Source organism: Drosophila nasuta, chromosome X, assembly GCF_023558535.2.
Source record: "Drosophila nasuta strain 15112-1781.00 chromosome X, ASM2355853v1, whole genome shotgun sequence".
NCBI classification, from domain to species: Eukaryota; Metazoa; Arthropoda; class Insecta; order Diptera; family Drosophilidae; genus Drosophila; species Drosophila nasuta.
In genome coordinates, this window is record NC_083459.1 from 19,696,005 (window position 1) to 19,709,829 (window position 13,825).

General features: G+C 35.2%; 2 protein-coding genes across 2 annotated transcripts; one reads left to right on the forward strand and one right to left on the reverse strand.

Moving 5' to 3' along the window:
- Positions 1–5,390: 5,390 nt before the first annotated feature.
- Positions 5,391–10,704, forward strand: LOC132795761 (ketimine reductase mu-crystallin). The gene is made up of 4 exons (XM_060806640.1): positions 5,391–6,421; positions 6,488–6,685; positions 6,741–6,913; positions 10,571–10,704. Exons 1-3 carry the CDS (start codon positions 5,629–5,631, stop codon positions 6,806–6,808), a joined length of 1,059 nt encoding a protein of 352 aa, XP_060662623.1. The 5' UTR covers positions 5,391–5,628; the 3' UTR covers positions 6,809–6,913; positions 10,571–10,704.
- LOC132795760 (serine/threonine-protein kinase tousled-like 2) lies at positions 7,771–11,535 on the reverse strand. The gene is made up of 6 exons (XM_060806639.1): positions 10,580–11,535; positions 10,230–10,408; positions 9,370–9,562; positions 8,502–8,707; positions 8,213–8,432; positions 7,771–8,162 (listed from the first exon to the last, which is right to left on the reverse strand). Exons 1-6 carry the CDS (start codon positions 11,306–11,308, stop codon positions 8,016–8,018), a joined length of 1,674 nt encoding a protein of 557 aa, XP_060662622.1. The 5' UTR covers positions 11,309–11,535; the 3' UTR covers positions 7,771–8,015.
- Between the last annotated feature and the right edge of the window lie 2,290 nt (positions 11,536–13,825).

Here is a 13,825-nt window from a genome sequence, read left to right on the forward strand (position 1 = left end):
CACTCGTAATATTAAAAATGTTTCAAGTAACCATTGAGTGTAGTGTGAACGCAGCATTAGCCTTACCCCACGCAACAAGTGGAAACGAAACGAATGTTAAGCGATTAGTACGTTTGCTTTATTGCATTGCATTGTTGCGGGCAATGGGGGGGAAAAAAAACGATGGGCGATGGAACGAGGGAACTAGGGAAGATCGGGGGAGGTGAGAAGAGTGTGGAAGATATATCTGAAATATGCTAATGATAAACATGCAGCATTTAAATATGTACATTTGGTAAACTCTTTTTCCGTGGGCGAAAGGACTCACAAATTGGCAACAACTAACTTTGCACACAATTTATGCAAATCTCATTGTGTGGGCTGCTCTGTGGCCAAGCAGTTCTCGCAATACTTGTGTGTGCTGCGAATTGGCCAAGTGCAAAAGCGATTTTTTGGGGAAGTCTACTAAAGTACACTTGCATTTACTGCATCAAGTAAAAGTATATTTTTGCTTCAAGTGTAAGCCTGAGATGTAACCAAAGGAGTTTTATGATTGTATCCAATAATACTTTAATTTCTACAATAGGAAAGTATTCGCTAGTTTCCAAATTCGCCAAAAAACATTTGTGAAATATGAGGATTCTATTAGTTTTCGTTTAATATAACTAAAATGTTTTTTATTACCGATTTTTTTTGTAATTTATTGAGGATATAACGATATTTTTTTATTATCCACTGTGTTTAGTCGATTTAGCAAATATTAAATATTTTTCAATTTATGTACGATATAAGGATTTTATTACTTTTTGTTTTCTATAACTAAAATATTTTTTCATTATCGAAATGTGTGAAGTTATTTACGATATAACGATATTTTTCATTATCCACTGTGTTTAGTCGACTTTTCAAAAATATAAATAACAAAAAAACTTTTATTTTTCTGACTTTATTAAAAAAATTGTATTTTGTAAAGCTCTAAAAATGAAAGTAGTTTGTCTCATATGATAAATACATCTTTGTAGTCAAACAGATTTTTAAAAAATCCCTGTTTTTTTAAGAAATTCACTTTTCAAAATCGATTTCAAATATGTATTATCAGTTTACTTTACAACACTTTCTTAATACTTAAATACAGTTTTGTAAGAAAAAATAAAATGAAAGTAGGAAAAAATAATAAGCCAATTGATAACAACAATATAATTGCGACTCGATTACGAATGAATTAATTCAAAATATTCTCATGTGCCATACTTTTCAAATGTTTTTTACTAAATTCAAGCAAAGGCTTTGAGGATGCGAAGCGAGGGAGTGAGACTGAGAAATAAAAGTGCGCAGACGGAAGTCGCGGCAATCGAACAATAAACAACTACAAGTATAATCGAGACAATTAAACAAAAGCAAATTGTAAAGCAAATCTATAATAGCAACAACAGTAACAGCAACAGCAATAACAATAACAATAATAATAGCAACAATAACAAAATTGATGAATATGACGGCAACGATTGTGAGTCGATCTAAATCTGACGTTTGGCATGGGCCAAGGAATGGTTTCAATGAACTGAACGGGGGCGGAACGGGGGCGGAGCAAGGGAAAGGGGCTGGTCAGCTGGGACAGCGGGACAGTGGAACGGACAAAGTTGGGTGCGGCGGCATCAACGCAAAACCTAACGGCACAATTACGCTGATACATGGGCATCCATAAATGTGAGTGTGTAGAATATACACATACACACACACACACACACACATATCGCATAAGTCTAGTGTTTGCATTTGTGCTTTTTTTTCCGCCACATTCTCCAAGGACAAACAACATTTTAGTGAGCGCTGCCGCTGCCGACGCTGACGTCGACGCCGCCGGCGGCTAACGGCAAAAGGCAGTCCGAAGTTAAGTTAAACTCGCGATTGATCTACAAAGCTCACCTCAAGTCTCCACCACTCTCCACCATTCTCCGCTCACCAAGCCACAAGTCTCCAGCGTTGCCAACTTTCCTTTTTATGTATGTAGTGCAAGCGTGGCTGTTTCAGAGTGTGAGTGTGTGCGAATATATATGTATGTATGTGTGTGTGTGTGTATGCACATGGTGTGCGGGCGCACATTAAAACAATAACAATAGTATAAACAGAAACAACTGCAGCAACAGACAACTGAAAACCCCAACACAGCAAACAGGCAATGCCAATGAGGGCAGCACATTAAAAAGGTGTGGCAACGTTCTGCTGTGTGTGCAACAACAACAGCAACAGCAACTGAAATCACAGCAATAGCAACAACTGCACACCATACGCCAACATTTGCTGCTCAAGTTAAAGTTACAGTTACAAATTCAAAAGCCGCCAGCACCAGACCACCAAAAAAAACCAAAACACAAAAAAATGGCATAAATAAAAATTGTGTTGGCTTTTCAGCAACTTGAAACAAAATTTCAAGTCTCTTTTACACACACACACACAATGCACACACGCACACTTACTCAGAGAACAAAAACAGAACTAAAACCCCGAAATTGCCAATACCCTTCCACCTGAATCCAATCCAAACAAGTTTTTCACTAACATCATTAATTCATATTCATGCTTTTTTAATAAAGTGATCAACTAAAAAAAAATATTGTCTAATTGGAAATTAATTTAAAGTCATTACTAAAATCATTTATAAAGTTATTTTATATCTATGTGAAAGGAATAAAAGTTTATATGAAATGAAAAAAAATTATAGTTTTATGTGTCTTTCACTTTCATTAAAATAAAATAAAATAAATTCTGTGTAGAAAATTTACAATTCAATAATCAATTTAATGAGAATAATCCTTAAGCACTCATCTCAATAATAAATTTGAAACCACAAAACTGATTTTAAAATGTAAATTCTAAATTTCAATTGTATTTTTCCAAAAATTATAATTTATATGGAAAATAAGTCCAATTTAATATTCAATTTAATGAAAACAATCCTTGGGCACACATTTCAATAAGAAATTACAAAAAAAGAAAACAAAACTGATTCAAAAATGTAAATTCTAAGTCTCAATTGTATTTTTAAAAAAATGTAAACTTCTTATATGTGAAATAAGTCCAATTTATGATTCAATTTAATGAATATAATTCTTAAGCACTCATTTCAATAAAAAATTACAAAAAAAGAAAACAAATCTTATTCAAAAATGTAAATTCTCAATCTGAATTGTATTTTTCAAAAAATGTAAATTTCTAATATGGAAAATACATCACCCAAGTTACAAAGACACTGTCAAAGTGATTGCAACCTAATAATGCCTATAATACAAGTCTTCTTTTGTAGTAACTGTTATTGGCTGTAAATATAATAACGATTGCATCGCTTTTCATTTTTCGCGTTTTCGTTGAAACGTTTTTCAGCAATTTGTGCTCGTGTGTGCTCTGAGATATTATTTGGATTTCTTGGGTGTTTGGTTTAAATTAAATTTTGGTATTTCTTTTGGCGCTTGCCAAATCGCTTAACAATTTATTCAAAGTGTTGGCGACAATTCACTTTTCGATTTCGTTTTCGTTTTCAATTTTCGATTCTGATTTTGGGGGGGGAGAGACTCGGATTTGGGGCGCAACGGATTTTGCGCAACGGCAGCGCCAAAATTTATGGCTCGCCACTTACCACAACACAAGGTCAAAGCATTTAGAACCACTGTGCCTAGTGGGGCAAGGAGAGGGAGAGGAGTGTCCTGGGCAGCAGGCCAGCAACAGGTCTTAGAGCTCCAGGCTGCCACAGCTCCCAGGGCAGAGCCTGAATGGTGTTTGGCTGTAAAGTTTGGTGGTGAGTCAGCAGCGGCATGCAATTGACTTTGATTTGTGGTGCCCCCCAAGTTGCACAAATAAATCAAGAGGCAAAATGCAATTCCCAAGGCCGTCGACAAGTCACAATGGTGGCTGCCACATTAAAGAGGCGGCTGCTGATGATGATGGGGTGTGTTGATGGGGAGGCTGCAACAAAGGTCAACTCAAGTGAAATTGCACTCACGAGACAAAAGTGAGAAAGCTACAAAAATTATGTCAAAATTTGAATTTGTGGCTGGGAAGAAAAGTGCGGCTTGAGGCTTCAGGCTAGTGGCTAGAGGCTGTCTAAACAATGCAGTCGCATAAATTAATTCTCGTATCAGCGGAAAACGATTTTCACTTTCGCAAATGTGACACACAGAGCTTGGTGTCGTTTCGATATCAAGATGTTGCGCTCTTCAGACGTTCAGATGAACATGTCACTCAACTGAACACCGAGAATTATCTATTGCAACAGCAAACTGTATACGAAGTCACCGCATACTCGAGCACATGCCTACATACATCATACATACATACAACATTCATAATTTCCCTTTTGTGGTATAATTTCGTGTCGTTTCTTTTGAGTTTTATGAACGCCCTTTTCTGTGGTTCATCATGCAAGCGCACAAAGCACAAGTGAAAATGCTTTCACGCCCCAAACCCCCCATAGCGAAGTGTACTGAGAAAATGTTTAGGCAATGAGGAAAAGTGCAGCAATCAAATGAAAGTATTCACATCACTTGTGCAAATTTTAAAGTTCTTGAGCAATTATATTTTTAAATCGTACATTAATAAGTATCGCCCATTGGCGGTAAAACTTATCAGTGCTATCGATTGATTTATCGAGCTGAACGACAGACGGACATAACAGTAATAATATATAATAAATCGAACACTTACAAAATTGATACCTTCTTTCTATTAGTTATCCCAATAATTTGTAAAAAAAAAAAATGCAAAATAAAAGCCATTCAAATATAAACTGATTTGCAGTGACAGCGACTAGCGTACGCAAATATCGATATATTCGATTTTATATTATGTTAGCAAAATGTTGAAATCAATAATGCAAGTAAATTATGTATCGAAAATGTTCATGTCCATTGATGTTGTTGATGTTTTCAAAATAATTGAATAATACAAAAAAAAAATTTCGTATAATAAATTGAGCAAAATGAGACAGTCAGCATCAAATGTACTTAATGCTTTAAAAATACTATAAAGTAAACGACACTTTTTCAGGTATTTTTCGCGCATAAAAATGCTGTCACTTACCAATCTCATTTTCACCGTTATTTGAGTGAAGAAATGCAGCACTTGTTTTTAAATTGTGTATTTATCCAAAAGCTGTTATTTTTACGTAAATATGAGCAGTGACAGAGCAGAGACAGAAAAACTGAAAGGTGAGAAAGAAACTTCACGATTTTTTTTTAAAACACCGGAATAAAAAACGGTTTAAAGCGACGCGCACAACCTTTCACAATTGAAAAATATACTAAAGAGTTTAATGTAGTGTAACCAGATGGAACTTTTAAGTATATTGTTGTCTTAGTATAGTTCCGCGGCGAAACCAGTATATTTTTCGATTTTTTACTTATTGGTCACATCCCGACAACAGGTGCGCAATAAAAAAGCTTTTTTCAAGCAATAAAGTGTTAATTCATCTTAAGTGATAAAAATGTATTTAATTATAAATACATTTATGTGTAGTGATATGTTACTGATAAGATATGCTGTTAAAGGTCAATTTCATAATCAATCTGCTGATAATAGCTGGCCGAACTCCTAGCGTCAAATTGGAATGAAAGCTCTGTTTGCTTTTTTCCATTCGCATCGCATTCATCACATAAAATGAGCGGTCCCATTTATTATGGCGCAGAATTGGTGCGTCGTGTGCTAACCTGGCAGCTGGTCAACGAGGCCGTCGAGGAGGCTTTAAAAGCGGTTGCTGCGCAATCAAGGAATGCGCCACAATTGCCGTATGTCGTCAGCCAACCGATGCGCAGTGTGACCATTGCCGGCACAGAGCGTAGCCAACTGCTGTTCACCATGCCCGCCTACGTGGGCAACTACCGTTTGAGTGCGGCAGGCGCTTCTGGAGATGCCGGCAATGCAACACGCTCGACACTGGCCTGCAAGCTGGTTACATCGTTCCGGAGTAATCAAGAGCTGCAGCCGCCGTTGCCAAGCATTGCGGCCAATATACTGCTGTTCAACGCAGGAACAGGCGAACTGGATGCCATCATGAGCGGCACCGATATCACCACATGGCGCACTGCAGCTGCCTCTGTGGTGGCCACCAAATATCTGTACTTTGGTCGCTTCAACGCAGCGATCAGTGAGCTGCCCATCAAGGTGGCCATCATCGGTTGTGGAACTCAGGGCGAGATACACGCTGTGGCCATGTGCGCCAACTTTAAGGTGGAGCAGCTGCTGCTCTACAATCGCACCGCAACGCGTGCCCAGCAGTTGGCCGACAAGCTGTGCAACATGACGAACTTGCAGCACACACCGGAGATTGTTGTTTGCAACTCAGCGCGCGAAGCTGTGCGAGATGCGAATGTCATTTGTGTGGCCACGTTCAGTCGGGAGCCGCTCTTCAATGCCTGCGATCTTGGCTCAAAGCGTGGACTGCACATCAACGGTAAGATCAATAAGATTCCAATCAGTAATAAATACCAAACTTATTGTTTCCCTTCTTCGATTGCAGCTGTTGGAGCTGGCGAAGTGGCTTTCGGCGAGGTGGCCACAGATGTCTACCAGCAATCGGAAGTGTTTGTCGATAGTCTGGCCAATGCCGAGCACGAACTAAATGGATTCCCCGTGTCTATTGCTGGCGAAGTTGGCGGCGTTATCAATAAAGACTACAAACCGGAGCCAACGTCGATGACACTTTTTCAATCGATGGGTAAATAATTTTCTTGCTCCTCCTTCAATTGTCTAAACATGTTCCTTTTTTTCAGGAATGGCATCTGAGGATGCCTGTGTAGCCGAAGCCGTTCGCTCAGCTCTCCTAACTATCGATTCCTAATGGAATAAATCATTGCTTGAATTAACGTTGCTATAACAATGGAATTCGTTAATTGGAAATTTAAAAGCAAACGTACTTCGCATTACATTGAACTTATTAAAAACGGTAACGATTTTCATTACAATTTCTTGTTGTTTTATCATTTTGTTTTTTCTATGTTATAATTTTCTTTAGTTCTTTGTTTTTGGTTTAGTTTTTTAATTTTTAAAATGTATTTTTCTTTAATAATTTGGTTTTGGTTTAGTTTTTTTATTGTAAAATTCTTTGAGTTAAATCCGAATATTCAATTTTGTAGAAAATTTCCATTTACATTCTAAATTTTTGTCTTATTGCTCTATGAAATTGACCAAAATGTTTGAGTAGTTAATTGTCCACATAAGTCTATATAGAGGCCACAGAAACTGAATTCTTTGGGCGGTTTTTTGTTTAATTAACTATCTTAAATTCAACTTTGCAAAGCTTCGACATATATCGTTTATATCTGAAGAAATTACTACAATTGAGTAATGATTTCAATTTCTTGTTTTGTCATTTTTATTAACAAAAGTTTGTAAAACTAATAATTTGTAAATTATATTTTGTATATATTGATTACGGTCCCTAGAAAAAACGGGAATTTTTATCTCTTGGTTGGTTGAAGAATTGAAAAAGAATAATTTGTTATACCAGTTAGAAATTTCAACTTTCAGTTTAATTTGTCGCTCAATTCAAATTGATTACTACTCAACTTTTAAAAGCAATAATCAGATTACTTTTTCGTAAATTAATAAAACGTTAAGAAATTATTATTTTTTCAAATTTGTGTTATACAAATTGCAAACGTCGAGCTCTTGGTTAGGCAAACACTTAGTCACAGTACTATTTAGATTTAAATATATTAAATTATGATTTAACTAAAATTTTTGAGTTTAGAAGAAAGTCAGTTTAGAATACTAATTACATTGAAATTTATAATTTAAATAAAAGTTATTACATTAGTTATAATTAGACCTAAAAGAACAATTTCATCAGCATGTCTTTAGCTTTTGTTCTACTCAAGTATAAGAGTATTTATAAGAGTTGATAAAACATGTTGAAAATTCAGCAAACATTATTGATGTCGTGTTCGATTCCTTTAGTTGATGCTTTCACTGTTTAATTTAGAAATATTCGCATATATTCATAAAAGATTCTGGTTCAAGTTCGTATAATATTTTGTGCTATTCCTTTAGCTGTTATGTTGCTGCTTTGCAGATAAATCAAGTTTCTGCTGTTGCTGTTTCGACACTCGTGGCTGAATATATTCATGCTGAGCCAGCTCAAACACATTCATGCGATCCTCTTTGCAATGCGTCAGGCAGCAGCGAATGAAATTCTGCAATTATCAACAAATGATTAACAATACTTTAGAAATTGCAAATTAACCTTTGCTTCATTGGAGACAGTTGGTTCGTTGGGAAACTGCACTTCGGTAGCATTCAGTATGAGTTTCTCTTTAACGATCACAGCCGGCGATATATTGTGTGCGAATGGCTTCTTGCCGTACAAACACTGATAGAACACGACACCCAAGCTCCAAACATCGACTTTCGAACAGATTTTCGGTGGATCGTCGCCAATAACAAAGCACTCGGGTGGCAAATACCTACAAAACAGAATGAAATCTGAATTATTTTTACATATTTCAAACGAAATTTCAGTTGCAATCACTCACCATAAGGTGCCAGCTCCTTGAGATGTCAGATCCATGCCATCATCTGGTTCGTAGTTCTCAATGTCCATAACTTTTGACAGCCCGAAGTCGGTTAATTTGATCGCACCGCAGACATTTCCCTCGCTTAACAATATGTTTCCCGGTTTAATATCGTAGTGAATGACGGGTGGCTTAATCTCATTTAGATACTTCAGAGCAGAGGCAATCTGAGTTGTGAATAAAGTAGAGAAAAACATTAATGAAATGCGGAAATAATTATTGAAGAAGTGAAGCCAAATCTCATTTAACGGTCACACATTATAGGCGCTTAAGTGAAAATATATTTGATGAAGCAACATATTTTTTGTCTGCTTTCTATAATTTTTCCATAGTTTTGCAATTTTTGCGTTCTCGTGTTTATTAATTATTATTTAAGTTGGTGCACAACAAGAAATTCAATCTTTATTTAAATGAAATATTTTTCTTAAATAAAATATGTTTACTTAAGGGCAATATCATTGTTCTCTGATTTCTATAATTTTTCCTTATATTCTTGTATTAATTAGTTAAATCTTAGATAAATCAAGAAATAAAAATAAATTCAATCTTCATCTAACTTAAATCTCATTTTATCATATGTTTACTTAAGTGTTTAAAAATATTTAAGATATATAAACTAAGCAGAATATCAGAGTAAAAATAGCTCCAATTATATTATTTTATTGAAATAACGAATAGTATTCCTTATTGCATTGAAATCTCCAAAGTATAACATAAATTTAACAAAAGTTTGAAAGTGTGAGTGGAAGAGAACAAATTGTTTGATCAGCTTTAAAGTAATCCGATCTTTCCTAGAGTATTATTCAACTTATTGAAGTTATTCACTCACCTGCATTATTATTGAGCGAGCCTGACGTTCGGGTATAGTTTTATGCTGTTGCAGATAATGGGAGAGATCGGGTCCATCGCAATATTCCATGACAGTGCAGAATGAATTGGCATCGACCTCAAACACATCGTAGAGCTTTACTATCAGGGAACTATCCATCGACATGTGAATGTTATATTCGCGGAGGGCGTGTCTAAAGATTGAAATAATACATGAGATATTCACAGTGAATTAAAGATGAAGTTGTTTTTCAAATATTTCAAATCGTTTTTAGATACTAACATTATTTATTTTAACAAAATAGATATAATTACAATGAACATTAACTTATTTTAAAAGCTACTAAAATTTAATTTTTAAATTTTAAACAATCTAATCCAAATTTGATAAACTAGAAACGCTTCTAAATATTTTAAATGCAACTAAGTTTTGGTTGGAAAATATTTTCAATATTTAGATTACATTATCATGGACAATTTATATGGCAAATTCTCCGTCGGAATTTGTCGCTTACGGTGAAAAAAACATAAACCACCAAAATTTTAAAATTAAGTAAAGACTATTCTTATAGCTCTGGATTAGCACTGTATTTAAAACTAAAATTAAATTTTAGAAACGTTTTTTATTTTACGATAAAATATATAAATTCGATAATCTTTCGTTTTTCGTATCAATTCGTTCATTTTTCCCAATTTACCCAATTCATTGAGAGCTCTAATTAAAGTTCTAATCTTATTGATTATATCTTTACTAAAGATTCATCTTAACTCATACTTAAACAATACATTGGTATATGTTTTTTCTTTTCAATTTCATATATAACTTTAATTTATTCTTTCTGTTTCTTGCTTGTTGCTCACCTGAAATAATTAGCTTTCTTAACCTCCGACCAATTGTTATTCAATTGATGAATTTTGCATGCCGCATAACGTTGCTCCTTGAGATCGAATGCTTTGTACACCTCTGAGTAGCCGCCCTTGCCAAGCAGTGTTAAGAGCAGATAGCGATCATTTAACACAGGATTATTGTTATAGATGGACTGCAAAGCAAAGAATAGTTGAAAGTAAACATTTATGATGATATTAACATTTAGAAAAGGAACCATCTAATTATTTACTTAATGATTATTTGCTGAGTTTGTAAAATATATAAATATAATAATTCCAGTAATTAAAAATAATTCTATTCTCTATGCTTGCAGTCACCTCACCTGATCTTCATTTTGAATGCGCTTGACTTCGCGTATATGGAGGCCACGTTGACACACGAGACTTTCCAACTCGCGCTGCAGATCGGCGTCCTCCTTTTTGAGTGCATTCTGTCGCAGTTTGAGCATCTCATCGTGTTGGTAATACTCTTGAGCTGTATATTCATTTGATTTACGATCTGGTTTAACGAATTTCACTACTTTGCAGAGATTGCCGCTGTCAAAGCTGGCGAAGCCATCGCTGCCAAAATATCCTGTGCTGCCAGGACCAACGGTTGTGAATGGAAGTCCCTTCTCAGACAATTGCGAGGACTCATTCAAATTGGAATTCAGTTGTTCGTGCTGCTGTTGATGATATTCCTCAGTGCACTGCTGATAAATGTTGCTGTTACGATCAAACTCAGATTGTCGCTGCTTCAACAGCAACTCCTTCAGACGTTCGATCTCTTCACGTTCAGCGACAATCGCTTCACGTCGTCGACCGATCTCCTGGAATGCAGAACCATTTGTCCAGTGTTCGTTCAATGTTTTGCCTCTGCGCTGTACAACAAACTGTCCCAGGCGCAGACGATTCTCCATGGATCTCACTCGCGCCTCCTTCTTCTCGATGCTGCAACGCTCCGTGAGCAGTCGCTTGATCACATCGATGCACTTGGCAATGTGCGACTTTTGCTGTTCGATTAACGCTAATGTTTGATGGTGGCAACGCTTCGAAAGAAAATTAACCAACATAACTGTTAACTTCAACAGAATGTTGTCAGAATTGTTGTTATTTATTTTTTGCTTATCAATGTCATTATTATGTTCATATTTTATATTCAAGTTGGCTGCGATTTCAACCTCAAAGTAGCAATGTTAAACATAACTATAAGACGATATTAATATTATTTTTTGTATCGACTATTTGATCAAATTTTACCAATCCATGAAAAGTCAAATTGTATTTCATCATTTAAATACTGTAAAAATGAAACATTTTAATATTAGTTGTATCAAAAAGTTTTGATCAAATTAAACTAAGCCATAAAAAGACAAATTGTATTTCACCATTTAAGTACTCCCAAAATGAAAAACATATTTACAGCTGTAAACTTTGAAATAGCAGTGCTTAGTTACACGTTTAAAAGTGAAAAAATACTATTATAAACCCAACTCCCACTTAAAATTTGGTTATAACAACATAATGTATTTATTTTTAAGTAAATCAACATTTGTTTCGTTTTTCGTATTTAATGTGTAAGTTGAATATTGTAGAGAGACCAACAAGTTAATGATTTACATAAACTTAAAATCAAAATGTAATAAAAAGCTTTGTATTTAGTTAACCACTTAAATGTCAACTTAAAATTATTAGCCAATTTCCCAAAAGACGTTCTGTTGTAGACTAGTGTAGGTCCTTGCGATCCCAACAATATGTATCCTTTGACGAAAGCAAAATGATATGGCTGAGAAATAGTTTAATTTTGCAAAAAGGACAATCGAATTTTAGCCACAACTCGGTTATATTCTAAGAATCTAATCTTTGTAATCAAAGTAACCAGCTCTAGAATTTTAAGGATGTTTCTAAAAATTAAAGGACGAACAGGATGTCTTCTTACACAAATATAACGCTAAGGACGAAAATCCTTAGAAGAGGCGAAAAAAACACTTGTATACAGAAAGTAGGCTCGCGAATGTCCTAGCATATCCTGGCAAGCGATGTGTATTAATGAGTCCTATCGACTGGTCAAAGGACATTTCAATTGTCCTTGCGGTTCTCGACAAATTCCAAATGTAGGTTTCTTTTTTGATGCTGGATACTTTTTTGAAGCGCATCGATCGAGAAGATCCTTGCAATCCTAGCTATACGTGTCCTTTGACATTGCGGCAGGATATGACCAAGTTTTAGCTTGTTTCTTAAAAAGGACATTCGTTTCCTTGCCATAACTTAGGCAAATCCTTAAGGATCTCGCGACTTACCTTTTACTAGTCAGAGTAACTAGTATTATCGATTTGCATTCAAGGATTTTTATTATCCCCACAAAAAATTCACTTCAAATTTTTACAAGGGGGAGGTATAGAAAATTGCTGAAATTTCCAAGAATCCGCCCTATCTCCGCCGTTTGAAGGACGATCGTGATGTCCTTTGGCACAAATATAGTACTAATGTATACAAACCAAATGGCATACCAATAAGGACAAATGTCCTGCAAACAGCCAAGTTACAAGGACTTTTTGGTGTAGCAAAAATAACGTATATCTCGGCCATATCATGTCTGATCCTTGCAAGTTGAGTGTCAAACGACACGTATTCAAGAGCACTATTATCCTGCCAAAGGACATTGCAATCGCTTTTGTGGTTCTCGAGTTATCCTGGAATTTGTTATTTTGGTAACTTTTCTTTGGCTCTGACGTTGAAAAATTTCAAATGCTGGATTCTTAGATGACCCCATAATTTTTTGATGGCAATCGATAGAGTTCGTTTCCACAAATCGAACGCAGCAAGTCCGGTGAAAATGTGCCAGGATATGACCGAGCTAGGATCATTTGAATGATGGGTAAACAAGCAAGCAGTGCGCAGCAAATATTTTTTTTTGTAGCATACTTTGCGGGTGCAGAAATGTAAATCGTCAATGCGCTAGCAAGCCATAGATGGCGCCACTAAATCAATGCTGAAATACAAACATTCTTAATGAATTCAATTAAACTAATTGAAAACAGCAAGTGCTTTTTTTTTGTAAATTTTTTTTTGTTTTGTAATCATTTTAGTATTTTTTTTATTTTCAATGTTTTGTTGTCTTTTGTTTTTGTTATTTTTGTTTTTTGTTGTTTTTTTTTTTGGTTTTTTTTTCATCTTTTTGTGTTGTGTTTTGAAATTAATTTATTTATTAATTTTTATGTTTACTTATTAATTTAGTATCTGGTTTTGCATCGTCATTAAACTGCATTCTGCATTTGCATCTCTCTCTCTCTCTCTCTCTCGCCAGCCCCAACTATCTTTCTTGCCTTCTCCTTCTCTCCTTCCTTGCAGCTCTTCACTCCAATTTGCACTCATCCAATTTGGAATATATCGTATCGTATATTCATTATATTCATACATATATCGTATCGTATCATAGACGCTGTTAAGACTTTTGAAACGCGGCCTAGAACCCAGTGGGAAGTATTTTTTTTGTTTTTCTCTCTTTTTGTTGGTTGCTGATGCCACATGGTTGTTGTTTTTGTTTTTTTTTCTCGTTTCGTTTTCGGTTTGGTTTAAATAATTTTTTA

What these genes read in the sequence shown, in the direction of transcription:
- LOC132795761 (XM_060806640.1), top strand. Translation starts at nt 5,629, where the DNA reads ATGAGCGGTCCCATTTATTATGGCGCAGAATTGGTGCGTCGTGTGCTA. An exon ending in GCGTGGACTGCACATCAACG is followed by an intron (nt 6,422 to 6,487) that starts GTAAGATCAATA and finishes CTTCGATTGCAG; the next exon opens with CTGTTGGAGCTGGCGAAGTG. An exon ending in GACACTTTTTCAATCGATGG is followed by an intron (nt 6,686 to 6,740) that starts GTAAATAATTTT and finishes CCTTTTTTTCAG; the next exon opens with GAATGGCATCTGAGGATGCC.
- LOC132795760 (XM_060806639.1), bottom strand. Translation starts at nt 11,308, where the DNA reads ATGTTGGTTAATTTTCTTTCGAAGCGTTGCCACCATCAAACATTAGCG. An exon ending in AAGAAAGCTAATTATTTCAG is followed by an intron (nt 9,563 to 10,229) that starts GTGAGCAACAAG and finishes TTCAATCTTTAG; the next exon opens with ACACGCCCTCCGCGAATATA. An exon ending in CAAGGAGCTGGCACCTTATG is followed by an intron (nt 8,433 to 8,501) that starts GTGAGTGATTGC and finishes TCTGTTTTGTAG; the next exon opens with GTATTTGCCACCCGAGTGCT.